Source organism: Chrysemys picta, chromosome 19 (genome assembly GCF_011386835.1).
Source record: "Chrysemys picta bellii isolate R12L10 chromosome 19, ASM1138683v2, whole genome shotgun sequence".
Lineage (NCBI taxonomy): Eukaryota > Metazoa > Chordata > Testudines > Emydidae > Chrysemys > Chrysemys picta.
Window position 1 is genome coordinate 10,105,977 of NC_088809.1, and position 17,570 is coordinate 10,123,546.

Here is a 17,570-nt window from a genome sequence, read left to right on the forward strand (position 1 = left end):
TAATGCTCTCTCCTGCCCTCTTCTGGTTTCATTAACCAAATACATTCTGTTAGCAGTCTAGTTTGAAAAGAAGCGGGTGTATTATGATTGAAATCTTTCAGCTGTGCAGCTAACAATCGACTATTGCATTGATATTTGGGATTGGGGCTAATGGAAACAAATTCACACAGAGTAAGGGTTTCCAAATAATCAGTTAATTGAGAGAGTAATACCCTTTCTGTATTCTGAATCTTCACATAGTATGTCTTGATAGTCTAATGTTCCATTGAACATGTTTGGATTCCCTTTTTGCTATTTAATTACTGGACTGCTTCTGGAATTTGATCCGAAGTTATCCACTAGCATGTTAAATGAGAAGGCTCAATCTTACTAAGTTGAGAAGGGCACCATTATTAAGTCTCCTAAATGAAAACTTAGTTTGGGTTGTTTGGGGGTGGGTGGGTGGGGACTTTGTTATATTTCTTGCTGCTGCATTCATATAATAGTTCAATGCTCGTACTTTTCTTTGTTAATGTTAATAACAAAGTTCATCAGGATTTTTATTTTAGTTTGGTAGTATGTGCTTAGTAGGCTTAAACCTTGTCAGTTTCCACTTACTGGTAATTAGAAATGTCACTCAAATTAGGGGTGTCATTTGAAAGGTGTCTGCATATTTTTCTTCCATGGAAAATACCATAATCTAAAAGTCTGCTTGTTTCCATAGACTAAGAAGAGTGGTAAGCCTGGCCTTTCCTGCTGTCTGGATCCAGAGACAAGACCATTAAGATGTGGGATATTAGCACTGGCATGTGCCTTATGACACTTGTAAGGTTTTTTCTGTACTGCAGACATAATATTACTTTAGTCAGTAACAGAATGAATGATCTTAAATATGAATTTGAAACTTAAAGGCCACCTCTCCTCCTTTAGAAGTATCTAGCATTGCAGAAGCTAACAAAATAAAACACATTTAAAACAAAATATACAACATAATAGCATCAGTATTTGGTTTTTGTTAGGATCATTAAGAAATAAAATACAATGCTCTTCTTGGTGAAAGCAGCATAGGTTCTGGAGTACTATTGTGTGGTTGTATAACATTGGGTATCTTGATGCACCTTCTGAAACTGTAAGTTTATAGTTTTGTCTAAATTCTGCCCTACATAAATGTGTCTTGAGACCCAGCAAATTCAAAAGTGTGTTGCTGTGTTTGGGTTGCTGTTACAACACTTGTTATCAAGGCTGGGATGAAAATTGGTGTAAATATCCAACCCTGAAGACACTAAGGCTGTTGTTTTGTAGGACAGACAAGGAATGTTGGATGGGTTTTAAGAAAATAGACTAGCATTCTGTGATGAAGAAATAGCTTTATTCCATATTGACACCTTGCTAATGAGAGACCGTTGAAATACTTTAAGCAGATCTAGAGAGAATGTAAGAACTTATGTCTGCTTGTTCATTAGGTGGGCCATGATAACTGGGTACGTGGCGTCCTGTTCCATTCTGGAGGAAAATTTATTTTGAGCTGTGCTGATGACAAGACCCTCCGTGTCTGGGACTACAAGAACAAACGATGTATGAAAACCCTTAATGCGCATGAACACTTTGTTACCTCTTTGGGTACGTATTGTTCTACAATGCTTACTGCAGAACACTGAACCAAAACTACCAACTTTCTGCACTTCTACTCCTTGCATTGTAGGCCAGAAATATCCACCCTGAAGACTGTAAATACAGTACTCAAAGGAATAACAGTAATAAAGTGTGCTTAAATGCAAGTTCATGCACTGTTCACTAAGCAGTGTTGCCATCAGAGATGCACAAAATCTGTTCCAAAAGACTGTTTGTTTAATTTTAAGGTACATAAGCAATACAGTATTACAGAGAGAAAATCTGGTAGAAAAAACTTGTGCTATTCAAGACTTTTGTAAGGTTAATCAACCACTTGTATTTGATGGCATTAACTTACGTATTCTCAAACCAGTTTTTAGTGGATAATGATTGCATCTAAAACCTCCACCTGCATGATTGAGTTTCAGCACACAGGCCAGAGACGTGTACATATTCTGGTCTCCAAGCCACTTAGGTTCCCTTCAAATCAGGGTTGAAGCAAGCTGGTGAAGTGGATGAAAAGCTTTAACTTTTCAGTGTTGTCAGTCCGAAACATTTTACCAGTATGTGTGGATGGGGATTCTGGGTACAGTATATTAAAAATAGCTGTCCCTTTAAATACTTTACTTTGTGTTCATGTGCGCTCGTGTGTGTGCTAATTAGCTTTATTAGCTTTTGTCTTTTTTTCCAAAAAGTTTAAAATACTACCCAGACAAGAACAATGCTGGCTTTATCGGAGTCTCTTATCTCTAGTTGTGGTGGTTTTTCTGTAGTCTTTAGAATTTTTTAGTTTCTTCTAAACCCTCTGTGTGAAGGTAGTGATAGGCCTGAAACTTAGGCCATTAAGTATTTGTGTTTATCACAATTAGCACTTGAGTCAGGCTTTCTGTATGCCCTGGGATATTACTGCTAAAAGGAGTAAAGTCAATAGGGAAGTAAAGAACAGATGAGGGTTAGATAACATCAAGTTGTTCATGTTAGATATATTTGAAATTTTATAGCACCCGCTTTTTAAAGATTGCCATTTCTTAATTTTTCAATGATGAAGTCTTCACTTAGCCCTCCCAAAACATATTGTCCACCAGTTGACCTGATCAGAAGTTGATTACAGGGTTTATAATGCCTCTCAGATCCCCCTGAAAAGTAGTCTCCTTTTAAAGTCTGTGAAATACACACGCATCTATTCCTGGTCAGTACTAAATCTGTCTGCTCCAGGAATAAAAACATGGTATATGCTGATGTCCAAAGTCAAACACTTTGATCTGTATGAAGTTACTTAACGGTATTTTCAATTTGTAGCCAGAGGATGCAAGATCTGAGCCTACTTCCATTTGATAGCAATCTAACTACTTAAGGTGTACTAAGTTATGCTACAAATTTCATACAACCATACATTTACACAACGCTTTCTAAAAAATAGAGCAAGACTTTTTTTCCCCCTGCCCCACAGAGCTTATGATTTAAATGTTAATAAGATCCAAACATTTCAGTATGAAAGGGGAGAGTTTTTCCTTGAGGGAACTGAGAATACCAGCACTCTTCTAGCTGAACAGTCACTGGGGAGGGAGTGCTCATCTTATTGGGGACCTCTGTGGCTCAGATTCAGAACATAGTTCCCTGTAGCAGAACTCCAGAAAAAAGCTGAGATTTGCACCCTTTTTAGAGTATTTGGAGTATGCTTTTTGTTGAAATTCTGTTTCAAGGTCTTTTAACTTCACCCTTCCGATAGTATTCTGGGCTGGGGAGTTTTAACACTTTCATTGGTAATTCTGACTACCATCAATACTCTAGGGAACACTTCTTAGATTTATTATGGTTTTCTGTTGCAATAGTGTTTAGGAGCCCCAGTCATGGGCCCTGACTCTGTTGTTTGTACAGTGCCTAGCACAACAAAAGATGGTCCCTGCCCCAAAGACCTTATCCTTGACTTTTATAGCATTGTTGTACTCTTTTGGGGGAAAAGAGATTTGATGGGGAGGGGGAATGCTATAAATTGTTGCATTCATTTAATATGAGTTTCTCTTTCTCACAGATTTCCACAAGACAGCACCATATGTGGTTACTGGCAGTGTAGATCAAACAGTAAAAGTGTGGGAGTGCCGTTGATTGAAGTCACATTTGACCCCCTTTTCCTCTGGATGCACTCAGATACCATGGTTATCCATTGAGCTCTGTTTAAATAAATATTGTCCTTTCATGTAAATTATTCTGGATGTAGATTGAGCTTATTAAATGTTACACACAAAGTATTCATGCATGGTGAATCCAAATTGTATACTGTAAATTTACATACGTTGTCTAGAAGTACCATAGGTTTAAGAACATGGGCTGGCATTGGTCACATCAGACCTAAGAAGGCAGAAGTTGGATAACTGAAATAGGGCACTTAACTGAATAGCTGACGGTGTCGTTCTATGTTGTATAATTATACCTGTTTTTCTTTCTGCTGTCTGTTGGTGCCTGAATTGGTGACCTCATTTGGGAAAAGTTTTGTAGGGCTCTTTCAGAAATGTGTATCTATATAACATCACTTAAGTGTGCTTAATAAATCTTCTCTAAGGATACTAGATAATAAGGCTGCAATTCAGAATCTTCTGAACCTTATATGTAATTAATGGGAATTAATTAAACTTGGGAATTTTTGTCATGACACATTTGCCAAATCAATAGAATACGTTTGTTTTGGCCTCCTGTCTCGCAAAGGGTGGTGTATTTATATAAACAAATTAACTTGTAAATCTGAAATAAGAGAACACATCTTAGTAGCAGCTGATGTGATATATTTATTTTATTTGGTCATTCAGTGGTTAAGCTATATGTAAAACTTTAAGCTTAATGCTTTTCTTGTTAGACATACTTCCAAGAGGAGTCGTCCTTCCTAGTAGAACTTAATGATCTGATTTCCATCTAGAGCTTAATCTCTACAGTGACTACGTTGTGGTAGCAGTTTACTGTTTGGTTCTGACATGGTTTGTGTGCAATCCTGTTACCCAATATCAAAGGACACTCTCCCTGTATTCTGTGTGGGAAGCAGGGGAATACAGGGGTTCGTCAGTGCCCCCTCAAAGCCTTCTGAAATGTGAGGTAATATAAAACATAACAAGTTTTAATGTAGCTTGCATCAAAATTTACTATAGTCTGTGTAAGAAAAAGATCTTAAGGTACAGTATTCAAATTCTTTCAATAAAGCACTAAAATGGATCTGATTGTAGAGTGATGGACTCCATTACAGATTTTGATACAAGCTTCTAAAAATAATTTTCACATTTATAGCCTTATAATGAGCCGCCCAAGTGTGGGAATGAAACTATCAAGTAAATGTTAAAAACCAAACAAAATCTTAGTCTGATTTGGTAATTCGTAACCCATTTCTGGTAGAAGTTTTAATTTGCATATCCCTAAAGTTACATATTTTGATCCGAAGTGAATGAAAATATCAAATGAATATTTTAATCAGCATTTTTGTGACAAATTCCATTGTAGATAATTAAGAAATCAATTTCTTATCTAACCAGGTCTTTTTAAAAATCCACTTTAAAATTTGCAATATAATGAAGTTACCAGTCTGACATTTTAATAGGTGAATTTATTCTGTGCATTGTTTTATTAATTTTGTTTACATGGCTTTTAAAACTGTCCCTTTTTAAAGAAATGATTCAATGGAAAGCATTGGATTGGAGGGTATACACACACTAAGGAAAAAATGGTGAGTGGTAAGATTGTTAGTTTCCTACAGTCACATACAAAAAGGGTCCATAAAATGACCAGAAGGAGCTGGATTCTGTTATTGGTTCCTTGCAGAAATGTGCCTCTGGTGTAGGGGAGGAAACTGAGCGTTTAATGTATTTTGAAAGCAGATGAAGATGAAGGCTAATTCCTTAGATCTAGTGGTTTATATCATTCAGGATAATGTTTTCCACAGTAAAACATACACAAATTTGAAGTCTTTGTTTTTGCTTAATCTGTTTCAACTGGAATAACTTGCTGCTATTTATTTGTCCTATTTTGAGAATTCCAAATACACAGATGGTGCATTTTAAAATTTCTTTATACATCTGCGACTGTAAAGTAGTACTGCATTTTAATTCCTGATAGGATCTAGCAACTTCAGTTATTTAAGGGTAAAGTAAACCCCACACATGTACATAATTCATAAACATGAATGAGAAACTTAAAGGTACCTATTATGTGGAAATTGTGCACTGCATTTTTTCCCCTGTAGCATGCAATGATTTACAGGGACAAAGAGGAACTAAAGTTTTGTAAGCAGCATTTTATTTGATTGAGAAAGTGAAACACCCTGCTGAGTATTTAAACTTGCAACAACTCAATTTGCAATCTTCTCCTTTAATAAGCAGTGAATAATCTCAGGGATGGTCCTAAAATGGATCAAAAGTTAAAGCCCTGTTTTTAGACAAAAAGTGAAGGCTACAACACAGGAGTTGGGTTTATGAGTTGATATTACGCTGTTGATCTTTTTCACTGTTTTCAATGTTTTCTGTCAGCTATCTAATCCTGTGCCTTTCCTGTGATAAGTACAATGATGAGGTTACTGGTTTGGATTGTAAAAGGAATTTATTGGAGGGTTTAGAGGTTCACTGCTGCTTTGTCACTTTCCTTACGAAAATTGGCATTTTTAAAAGAAAACACATAGTACTACATTCCCAAATAGACAAATAGGAATTTTGTTAAAATGAATGAGAACAGACAGACATTCCAGTGCCACGCTAACTTAACGTGCCCAGGAAATCCTAGATGCATTCTTGAAAGTGCAAAATTTATTGTGGTTTAGACATAATCTGAAAATTGATGTTTTATAGCATCTTGCACTTTAGAAGATTAAAAAGCCGTCCTGCTTTTGTGTATGGTGTGACCAATGATGTGCCCAGGGCACTAAATAAAAAGAAAAAAAAAGCAAAGCAAAACTAGTTGCTAGCAAGTTCTCCAAGGGCTGTGGAGCACTGTAGTGGTTTGAAAGCTTCGGCTATAGACTCACCAAGCCCAGTCTACTTATACTGTCAGTACCCTGCTTCTCCGTTTGCCTCCTTCTGTTTTTGTGAACTGCCTGGTAATATCACTCTTAAATAGCTTTTGTTCTCATAAAAGCTATTTAAAAGAAAAAATATATCCTTTTTTTGTTGACCGTGGTGGCTTGATAATCCTTTAACAATTTGAAGATTAAAAATTGCTGAATTGAATGAAGGAAAAAGGCACTTAGACTGCTCATTCTCTATCCAGCTGTACATAAAGTCCAGTGTGTTACAAAGAAACCTAGTTACTACAAAGAATAATCTCCATTAGTGGAGAAAAACTACATGTAAAAAAAAAATGGTAGGGAAGAACACTTGGGAGATGGGGGAAGTGAGCTGGATTTACAAGTCACGACTGGATTTAACTGGCCTTTTTATCTTTCCACTGTGTCATGTAAGTAGCTGCTTTCTTGTCCTACCTATCCTTCAGGCTTCCCCCAGTTCATTCTGAAGATAAGTTAGTGAAATCTTCAAGTTTAGAATTTGATCCTGACCTTGACATTGACATGAAGGCAAACATCAACTTTTTTCATAAGAACGATGTAGAGATTGCAGTTGGAGAAAACAGTTCCCAAACTGTAGGAGTTAACTGAAGATATGACACAATAATAATAAAATCAGTAAAGGAATGTATATAATACTGCTCTGTGTTTTACAGTAAGATTTGTTGCTCAGACTGTGTAAAACAAAATTTATTCATGTTTTCTGCATATTAAAAAAATCTTATTGTACCAATTGGTAAACTATTAAATGCATATAAAACTAGATGTGGTTTTTGTTTCCTTGGATGCAGGAAGTAAAACTATTTTAATAAAAGCTTCTGTAGGTTCACCCTTCAGATTTCACTCCACACTTAAACCCATTCCAACCAGGAAGTGTGGAAATAGTTCAAGTTGATTAGTTAGCTCTAATATATATGAGTAGTAACTGAATTACAGAAATGAGACTCTTGGGTTTAAAGGATGCAAATTGAAAATTTGACTGACTAGTTCAAGGGAGACAAGGTGTGTGAGGTAATGTTTCATAGGACCAACTTCTGTTGGTGAGAGAGAAGCTGGTCCAATGAAATGTTACTTCACTCACCTTATCTCTTTAATATCCTGGGACTGACACAGATACAACACTGCAAAGCTCAAAGGAAGCTAACTCTTTATTTCCGATTATTTTTAGTTTCTTACCTCCTAATTTTGTCCTTTCCTATTAAACAAGCATTCGTTGATATAATGTTTTTAATAGAGCACGTCCTTATTTGTCTTCAGTTTTTTTGAGGGTGTCAGCACAGCATGGGGATTTAGGTTTATTGAACTCTTTCACAATAGCTTTGTAGCAATAGTTCAGAGATACTGCAGTGGCATCTCTCTGCAGTGCTTGCTTGTTTGAGGTCAATTTTTGTCTAAGACTTACCTTATCTAAAGGACGGTTCCCTTCCACAGTTGTCCGTTTCAAGAGCAGAAAATTTTGAGCCTAAGCTACATATGCAGCACTCAACCTGGGTTAGAAAGCTCTGAGAAACAATTATGGTAGAGAGGACCCAGTGTGAAGGGCATCTTGCAGAGCAGGAAAACTACAATGGTGGTTTGACATCCACGAAATGAGTAAGACCCCATCAGTGAGGGAGAAGCACCTATGAACCTTTTCAGCTTGATATATGCTACCTGGCAAACAGCGAAGGCTATTTGTACCAAATCCAGTCGTCTGCATCGGGAAGAGGCTTTGCTTGATACCCTACATTATCAACTGTATGTTGTTTGCAATGGAGATGATCAATATCTTGTGACTGCATGAAGAGGACCTATCAATGGCTCTAGTTGATTATCAAATCACATCCATGTTTGTGTAGGTAAAGAAATGGGCTTTGTCTTTGTGCTAGAATGAAATGAGAGTCATACGGAAGGCCACAGGATTTGTACCTTAATAGCAACTGCTGAACTTAGGGTAAATGTTATAATGAAAGGAAAAGCTTCAGTTTAGCAGAGGGAGTGGGAAGATACAATTGGGCTTTGGCACCCTACGGGCAAGGTCTATCCATGCAATACATTTAGTGGATACTGTACTACAGTGAGCGATCACTTAAAGGCTTATAGAACTTCGCAATTGCCATACCAGAGTTGCCAGCTATCATGACATTTGGTGTTATTTCTTGAAGGCACAGCTCCTGGAATCATGTATTGCATGAGCAACTTTGAGCTTTGATGTTAGAAGTTTCTAGCCCTTGTGGGAAAGGCTCAAACAGAAGGCCAAGAAAAAACTCAGAACTTTATTTTTAGAAATCTTTTGCCGGTCTGACTAATGATTTAGGTTAGATATCAGGACATTTTTCCTAACTCTAAGGATAGTTAAGCACGGGAACAGGTAACCTAGGGAGATCTGGAATCCCAGTTGTTTTTGTAAGAACAGGTTAGACAAACACCTGTCAGGGATGATCTAGATGACCTCTTGAAGTCCCATCCACCCCTACTTTTGTGTCCCCATTGCTCTAAAACACCCCAATCTGTTCAGTGGGAAGTCTCTCCCCATCCCTTGCTGTCTAATGTCTTAGCGGTAGATAACAAGGGAGTGAATTTGACACTGATAAAAGACATTGTTTCTATTTTTTAGTTCTCAGAATAAACCAGTACAGCCTGGACTGTATTAGAAAAAGATGATTTGCCAGCCCGCTTTGGAAGGGTTGTCCAGCAATGTGCAGCATGCTGTAACTTCGGGATCTTTAGCCGCCTTTGACAAAATTCAGCAGAGTGAGTCAGATTTTTGTTTTCTTCATGTTTCACTGATGCGCTCCTTGCCAGGCTGTACTAAGACTGTAGACTGAGCCGGGGATGGAACAGATTTCTAGGTGAGATACAGGAGGATGTGAACATTCATTCTGCTGAGGTCTCCTGACTTAGCAGCCATCCTGGGCAGCAGGTTAAACAAGAAAAGGCCTTCTGTAATTTTAAACATGTCAATAATTCCATCCAGGGTGTGAGAGACAGGCAGCAGAAAGTGTGTCAACCTCCCCCACATGCACACTCGTAAGTTTGAAATCCATATATTTGACTTTCCATCTCCCCCATTCTTGGTGGATAGCTTAGCTCTACTTTTGAGTGCCTTATTGAGAGAAGTTTGACAAATACCGAAGACCATTTCCCAGGACAATTTTCTGTTAAAGCTGAGGGGTAAATGATCAGGATGTCTGAATATTCCAGTGTTTGGGAGGTTTTCAGAATTCATTTTCATGTGTAGTGGGTGGAAGAGTAATTCTCTGCTTTGGGATTTAGGGTTGGAGTCAGAATAGCCCATTCTTCATTCAGCTGAATGGGAGGGTGGCTGGATTCCACTCTAAACACAGTAGGGGTTGAAATGGTGGCATTTCTGCTCTACTAAAAAGTAGAGTTGCAGCTAATTATGCATCATTGCAGAATATTTGACATGAACTAAAATCCTGGAAATTCCTCTGGGAAAGGAAGCAGTGATGATAAAAATAGGTATCTATTTTTTCATACTCATCAGGAATAATTTTTCTCCTCCTGCTTTTGCCAGTTTTCTCTGATGTAGTTCTATTCCCCCCACTGGTTCCAACTGACTATATGAAAAGTGACATTCAGTCGTCCCCTTGCCAGCCTGATTAGTGAGTGGATGAAGTTTGTGTCGTCTTAGTGGGACCATAAAACCAATGTATGTACCACTGCCAGGTGGGCCTGAAGTGGGTGACAGTCTGGATTTGGGTTAATCAGAATTGATAGAGCAACATTCTCAGGGATACGTTGCTCATTCTTTAAGTGACTTGCACCACTAAAAGTAGTTGACAAACATGGAGAGGAAGGATGGTCCTGGTTAGGATGTTAGCCTGGGAGTTTTGACCCCTGGGTTCAGCACCTGGCCCTGGGACAAGTCAAAAAGGGCTGGTCTTCCCTGCAGTGTTGACTGTTCAAGTTAACCGAGCCTGGCTGAGAGCAGTGGTATTGCAGAATGTTTGAGCAGTGGAGTTCTCTGGGCTTTGGTCCCCAATCTGTAAAATGTGGGTAATAATTTCCCAGCACACAGGGGCTTGTGAGGCGGGAAAGCATGAGTGGGAGCATGATATGACATGGTGACAAGATCATGTTTGTTAAAAGTAGCTTTTCCTTGCTAGAAAGTGCAGATAATACCAAGCTGGGAGGGGTTGCAAGTGCTTTGGAGGATAGGATTAAAATTCAGAATGATCTGGACAAACTGTGTGGAGTAAATAGGATGAAATTTAATAAGAACAAATGCAAAGTACTCCCATTAGGAAAGAACCATCGGTTGCACACCTACAAAATGGGAAATGACTGCCGAGGAAGGAGTACTGCAGAAAGGGATCTGGGGGTCATAGTGGATCACAAGCTAAATATGAATCAACAGTGTTACACTGTTGCAAAAAGAGCAAACATCATTCGGGCATGTATTAGCAGGAGTATTGTAAGCAAGACATGAGAAGTAATTCTTCCACTCTGCTCTGATTAGGTCTCAACTGGAGTAGTGTGTCGAGTTTTGGGTGCCAGATTTCAGAAAGGATGTGTACAAATAAAGCATCCAGAAAAGGGCAACAAAAAATGATGAAAGGTCTAGAAAACATGACTTATGAGGTATGATTGAAAAAAAAAAATTGGTTTTTGTCTGGAAAAGAGAAGACTGAGAGGGGACATATCTTTTCAAGTATGTTAAGATTGTTACAAGGAGGAGGAAGAAAAATTGTTTTTCTTAACCGCTGAGGATAGGACAAGAAGCAATAAGGGCGGTTTAGGTTGGACATTAGGAAAATCTTCCTGTCAGGGTTGTTAAGCAGTGGAGTAAATTGTCCAGGGAGGTTGTGGAATCTCCATCATTGGAGATTTTTAACAGCAGGTTGGACAAACACCTGTCAGGGATGGTCTAGATAATTAGTCCATCAGGAGCGCAGGGGACTGGACTAGATGACATTTCAAGGTCCCTTCCAGTTGTATGATTGCGGGAAGGAAAATGCTTTAGCAAAGCCTGCAGGAAATTGAGATCTCCTAAAACCTCAACTACCACTAGGCAGGCAACTGGAGAGGTTGGCAGTACCCAAACGGCTGTTTTGAAGCAACATTAACATGGGCTGTTGTATTTCAATCAAGATGCTTGTGAAAATCATGACAAGCAGTAGCTCATCAACACCTTTTGATAGATCCATGGTGCTGCTTGAGTGCAAGGTTCCATCAATAACTTAATCAACAGATAAATTAATCTGATGTTTACAGAGGGAGGCCCAGATTTCATATAATTCCCCAAGAGTGAACTGTCCATTTTGCTCTAGCCCATTCACTTTTGAGCGGTTAAGTTCCATATTAGGCACTGATTGCAAAGGTGGTTCCTTCTGTGCATGTCCCCTCACTCCAAGAACAAACAAACCACTTGCTACTATGCTCAATGTGTGGCTTACTTTAGAGGTGGAATTTGGAATTGAAAAATTTCTTAATGCTTTAACTGTTGAGGGGGGAGAAGAACTTTGATTGTGGTAGCTTAATATTATGGATCAATGTGTGCAGCTCTTTCCTACAGTGTAGGAATAAAAGGAGTGAGATTCTCTGCTGTTAAATCTACAGTTCCCTTTGGGGTGCTGTATTTTTTTTTTAGCTCATTTCTTCCACCTCTCTCCAATAAACTTATCTCTAATAGCCCCCCAAAATGAGCAATGTTGTTTAACCCTAGGCAGCACTAACACAGGTGCTGCAATTAGACTAATTAGAATGGATTCTTCTATTTGAACTCCATCAAAACCCCTTGAGATTTGGTGTCTCATATTACAGAACCAGACTTACTGTACTGTCCAAGGCTACATTCTTGTCTGTGTGGTATGAGGTAACCACCTAAACATCAGCTGGTTGCTCCTGATTGTTTCTTGAAGGCTAGACTCAAATGATGTCATAGAGACACTTAAGTTTACACCCATTCTTTTCCAACTCCCAGTTGAAATACTTTGTGCATTGTCCTGAGGAAATGCCAAATGCCTGAAGTGGGTCCTGCTCCTTGGCCACTGCATTTGTTTTAAAAGAAAATATTGACTGCTGTAGCTTAGGCTGAGGAATTAAGTTAAAAAACAAACCCCGGCAGCATTTAGCCAGCAAGTGATGCAATGTTTCTAATGTATTTCATTTTCTGCCTTGCTTCAGCAGGTACCTTTATCACACCTGGTTGCTAAGTGTGAAAGAGCAGGGTCCTGTTCCCACTCCAGAAGGGGAGATCAGAGGTGGGAAGTTGGCTTATGCAAGTTTTGCACTTTTCCTGAACAGAGGCTGGAGCTGGTCTGAAAACTGAACTGACCCAAAAGAAGAGCTCAGAGTCTAAAGTCTGAGTCAAATTTGTAGTAAGAAGTGGAGCCTTTCCACTGACAGGAAAAAAGCCGAAGGAGTCACTTTTTGAAAGTGAGGGGGAGGAAAAGCCAACACCCTATTGGAGAATCAGAAGAAGATTTTGAAAAACTGATCAGTTCAAAGCCCATCTCTTCCCTGTAAACTGCTCTAGTGTAAGCTACTCCTGGAGCTGGGTAGAGCATAATTATACCAAACAGGAAGGAAAATTAACTACTCTTAAGGGTTAAGAAAATTAATGCTCAAGCCCTGTTCCTTAGTGTTGTGAGACAGATGGATAGCCCCTAGCACTGCATTGTGGAAGTAGGAGTGGAGTTGAGGTTACTTGTTGCTATTTCATCTATTTTTAATTAGCTTAAAAAAAATCCAGTTCCTTCTGTCCTTGGTATTACCAAAATGTAGAAATCAGGCTAGAGAACAAAACAAGCAGGACGGGGTGGTGGTAATGATTCAGCTTCTGTATCTGTCTCATCTGCCCTCGCCCCTCATGGTGTGTGGTAGGAAATCAATTTAGACTAATCCTCCACTGCTTCTGTGGCTAATTCATTTTCCCCACTTACCTGTGAGTGACTCTGCCCGTGAAGAATTAATCTATGGAGAGAAGTTTCACTCCTGAAGCACTGTGTACCTTACTGAAAGAACTGTGATGAGGAATAGGGGGTAGTGCACCATTGTGTGGCAAAAGAGAGCAGAACCTACTGTTCCAAACCCAGGCCTCTGCTTCACTGTCTCATGTGCAAGCTCCCATGCTGCAAATTGCAGGGAAAGACCAGTGAACTGATGCTGTAGCAGACCGACTAGCCTACTCCTTCCTGTGTAGCCTATGAAGATGAACAGTCAACAGTCCATGTGTGTTGAATTCCACCCAAGCAAAGCATAAAGTAGTAAGACTGTTTAAGGGCTTGTCTAAACACAGTGGCACAGCTTTAAAAATAAAATCAAAGCTTGCTGTGAGTGTATAGACCAAGCCTAACTTGCAAATATTGACTGTTACACAATTGTGGACACTCCACTAAACAAGAACAGACAGTGTCTGACAGACCTGTGGGTGGCTATTTTACAACAGAAAAACTTCAAAAACAGACTCCAACAAGAGACTGCTGAGCTGGAATTGATATGCAAACTAGATACAATCCACTCAGGATTGAATAAGGACTGGGAATGGCTGAGCCATTACAAACATTGAATCTTTCTCACACTTCTTATCAAACTGTCTGTACTGGGCTATCTTGATTATCACTTCAAAAGTGTGTTTTTTCTCTTAATTGGCCTCTCAGAGTTGGTAAGACAACTCCCACCTGTTCATGCTCTCGGCATGTGTGTGTGTGTATATCTATCTATCTGTGCTCCATTCTATATGCATCCGAAGAAGTGGGCTGTAGCCCACAAAAGCTTATGCTCCAATAAATTTGTTAGTCTCTAAGGTGCCACAAGTACTCCTGTTCTTTTTGTCTCAATCAATTATTTCCTCAGGATCTAGGCTACCAACACCTCCCCTGTGCCAAGAACTGGAGTCTTGGGTGTTATGCAGCTGGTTAAAAGGAACACAGGATTAGTGCTTGGTAGAGCTCCTAGTCTGCTCTACTTTACCTCTTTCCAAAGAGAGTGGGTGGGTAGAATCCAAACAACTGCCACCTGACATTTCATCCCAACTGTTTGGATCTCTTCCTTGCTGTTCATGTCCTACCTGTACAGCCAGGTGCAGTATAGACTACAGTGCTGGCGTTCACTTACTGTGAAATCATTAGACTGCACTGCGAAAAAGAACACATTGAAGAGGGGTGAGAAAAGCAGTGGGTTACCTACCTTGAGAGACAGCTCCATGCGTTCATTAGTCTATAGTTACACACCGGTGTAGGACGCACTTAATACTTATTACTAAGTACCCTCAACAGTAGCTAGGCAGTCAAAACTCATGTGGATCCTACCAAATTACATGAAGTATTTTAAAGCACTGAAGTTACTTGCTTCATAGCCATTGCCATGTTTTACAGAGGCAGAACGTCTGTCATTTTGTTAGACCAAGAGTAGGGTCACGTCAGTTACCTTCTGTACAAGTGACATGGTTTTAGAGAGGGTGCAAGAAGGTGGAGCATGGATGCATTTTTAGTAATGGCCACTGCTCGTGGTATTACTTTTTCAAAGGCATAAAGGGAGGAGAGATTCAAGCTGCTTGTGTTGCGAAACAAGCTTTCCTAGGCTCAGAGCAATCCAAACAGGATGCTGGTGCAAAATCCACAAAGCAGGTGGTTGATTTGTTTTGAGCTTCATGAGAAATGCAGAGGTACTGGGGAAATGTGGGCCAAATGCACAATGGGAAAAGACATTTGAAGCACTTAAAGGAAAGTGTTAGTTCAACTGCCTGAGACACTCACATCCAATTGAAGTTCAGGGGCACTTGGATGATTAACACCTGTGTGCTAATCAATGCTAGGGTTTTCACAAGAGCTTGTGTGTCTTAACCCACCTCTGACTCCTCTTCTGACCTGGTTTACACCATTGGTATTTCCCCTTCTTTGCACTAGTGTGAAGTAGAAGAATCCGCAGCTTTTAGGCAGCATCATCTGTTAAACAAATCCCCGAACTCTGCTTGGATTCAACACAACAAAATTAAACTTCTTAGTAAACTACTTTGCACATTTTTATTTTATTTAAAAGAGGTTTAATTAATGGACTAGGACTGGAAGACATTACCAAAAAACCCTTGTGAAAGATGCATTGTAGTCATTTATTGAATGTTTTCCAGGGGGAGCAAGTTCTTTTGGATCAGAGATGCCTCCTGCTTTGTACATTCCCTCCCCTCCCACCCCAAAGTTACAAATCCCCACTATGCAGTACAGGAAACCAAGGGTAAAGAGCACAGTGATAGCACTTGTTTTCCCAGGTCATCAAAAAAGCAATGCAAATTAGCATAGTACTGGTGCTGACAAAGAGACCGGACTCCTTGGGCAGCACGATATGGTTTTGGACTAGCAATCATCTCTCACTGTAGTCTTCATGTACTTGGAAAAGGACATTCAACTCTGTCGGCATACCATGACCTGCAGTGGGTATCACCTCTTTGCCTTGGGACTGCACCGGCAGGAAGCATGCTGTATTTAAGGGGGGCAGGCAGAAGCGAGAAGGAAAAAAGTCAATATTGTTCATTCATTGGCATCTGCCATGTCAGTAACATCCATTGCCTGCAATGGAAGTTCTGCTGGGAGCGATCTCAACCCAGCATGCAAAAAAAACCCAAACCCAAAACAAGACATTATCCCTAGCGTTAAGTGCTATGGGATTTTTAGTATTCTTTCAGCCAAAGGGAAAAATGCCTAGTAATTTTAAGTTGTGTAAAGACACATGATTCAAACCTGTAGAAGTTTGCCGATTACCTTACAATTAAAAGATGATTAACTTCTGACGCTCATTCAGCTGTGTATTAAAGCGGCTGCTGGAAGAAGGGCAAACTCCCCTCCCCCAAGCTATTCCAACAGAGGCCAGGTTTAACCCTTCTGTGAACTGCATCTGTACAGTCCACTTTAATGCCAACACTGATCTAGGAGAGGCATTGGGATTTTCCATTGTAAATGGATTAATGACAGGTACCTTTTTTTAAATTTCGTTTTAAACCCTTACTCTTTGGATGCAATTTCCTAAGTTACTCAGGGTCAAGCAGAGAGCACAGGGGCTGCACAATGACCTATGGATCATGAAATCAGAATGTAAACAGTATGAAAATCCCACGGCCACTCGGACCTGAACAACAAGAGAGAGGCTACAGGACCCAAATGGCTATATCCTAATGTAGCAAAACGCAGTACCTTTCCCCTCACTCTTCACAGGTTTCAAGCAGTTAGACAAACCAATATGGCTGCTTTTTCCCCCCTTAGAGCAGCAACTAATAAAACGGTATCGTTTGGCTTGGAATCCAGGTTTCGAGCTAGAACTGAGCACGAGGATGGGTGTTCTTGCAAAACAGTGTCCCTTAGTCAACATAAAATGACCTGAGAAATGTCCTACCTCCAGACCATTCATTTGGAATTCAGATATATGTACAAAGTCGAAATGGACTGATGACACACACACACACACACACGCGTGGCACACACACACATACCCCCCCCGGCCGTGACAGCCACTGGCTGTGCTCACCTAGGGTGTTCTTTCGCATGCTGCTGCATCCTGGCCACCTTTCCCCCTTCGCGTGGCGGACACGAGCGCAGTCAGATTCTAGTTCTCAACTTAGTTCTTTGCATTGTGTATTAATTGTACCAGTGCAATAACATTGTCAAAAAAAAAAGGAGAAGCTGCCCCAGGGGAGTCCAAGACCCTGGTTCAGATTCAGAAAAAGGGGAGGGTTTAAAATTTTTTTTTTTTTAAAGCGAGGTACACTTTAAGCAGAGCTCTGTGCTGGGGGGACCTCAGCAGAAGGCATGCTCAGCTCAGCCTCTCTCTCCTCGGAGACAGCGTCTTCTTCTTCCAGCTGTTCGCTGCTCTTCACGGCCTCTTGGAGCTGCTGGCGTCGCTGCACCTCTGCTTTAAGGTTCTCCAAGTCCTTTTGGCTAGGGAGGGAGGGAAGCAGAAGGGGGGGGCCTGTATTACAGTCGCTTCAGGAACGTGAGACGAGGAGGCTGAGCAT

General features: G+C 40.0%; 2 protein-coding genes and 1 long non-coding RNA gene across 9 annotated transcripts in view; 2 read left to right on the top strand and 1 right to left on the bottom strand.

The window, feature by feature from the left end:
• PAFAH1B1 (platelet activating factor acetylhydrolase 1b regulatory subunit 1) overlaps positions 1–7,385 on the top strand; it is a 59,744-nt gene extending 52,359 nt beyond the window's left edge. The window contains 4 exon segments of the mRNA XM_005298896.5: positions 704–722; positions 725–804; positions 1,443–1,599; positions 3,623–7,385. Coding sequence (XP_005298953.2) covers positions 704–722; positions 725–804; positions 1,443–1,599; positions 3,623–3,696 — 330 coding nt within the window. The 3' untranslated portion in view covers positions 3,697–7,385.
• Positions 7,386–9,170: 1,785 nt separating this feature from the next.
• Positions 9,171–14,375, top strand: LOC135976613 (uncharacterized). The gene is made up of 2 exons (XR_010593899.1): positions 9,171–9,355; positions 12,752–14,375. It is a non-coding gene; the product is annotated as an uncharacterized LOC135976613 (long non-coding RNA).
• A 1,202-nt stretch (positions 14,376–15,577) lies between these two features.
• The window catches only part of CLUH (clustered mitochondria homolog), a 54,540-nt gene continuing 52,547 nt past the window's right edge, over positions 15,578–17,570 (bottom strand). For 5 of the 7 annotated variants that reach the window (XM_005298900.4, XM_005298901.5, XM_042857827.2 and 2 more), the window contains exon 26: positions 15,578–17,493. In XM_005298900.4, coding sequence (XP_005298957.1) covers positions 17,325–17,493 — 169 coding nt within the window. In that variant the 3' untranslated portion in view covers positions 15,578–17,324. The remainder of the gene's footprint in view (positions 17,494–17,570) is intronic. The other 2 variants (XR_010593895.1, XR_002887821.3) reach the window with 1 other exon arrangement.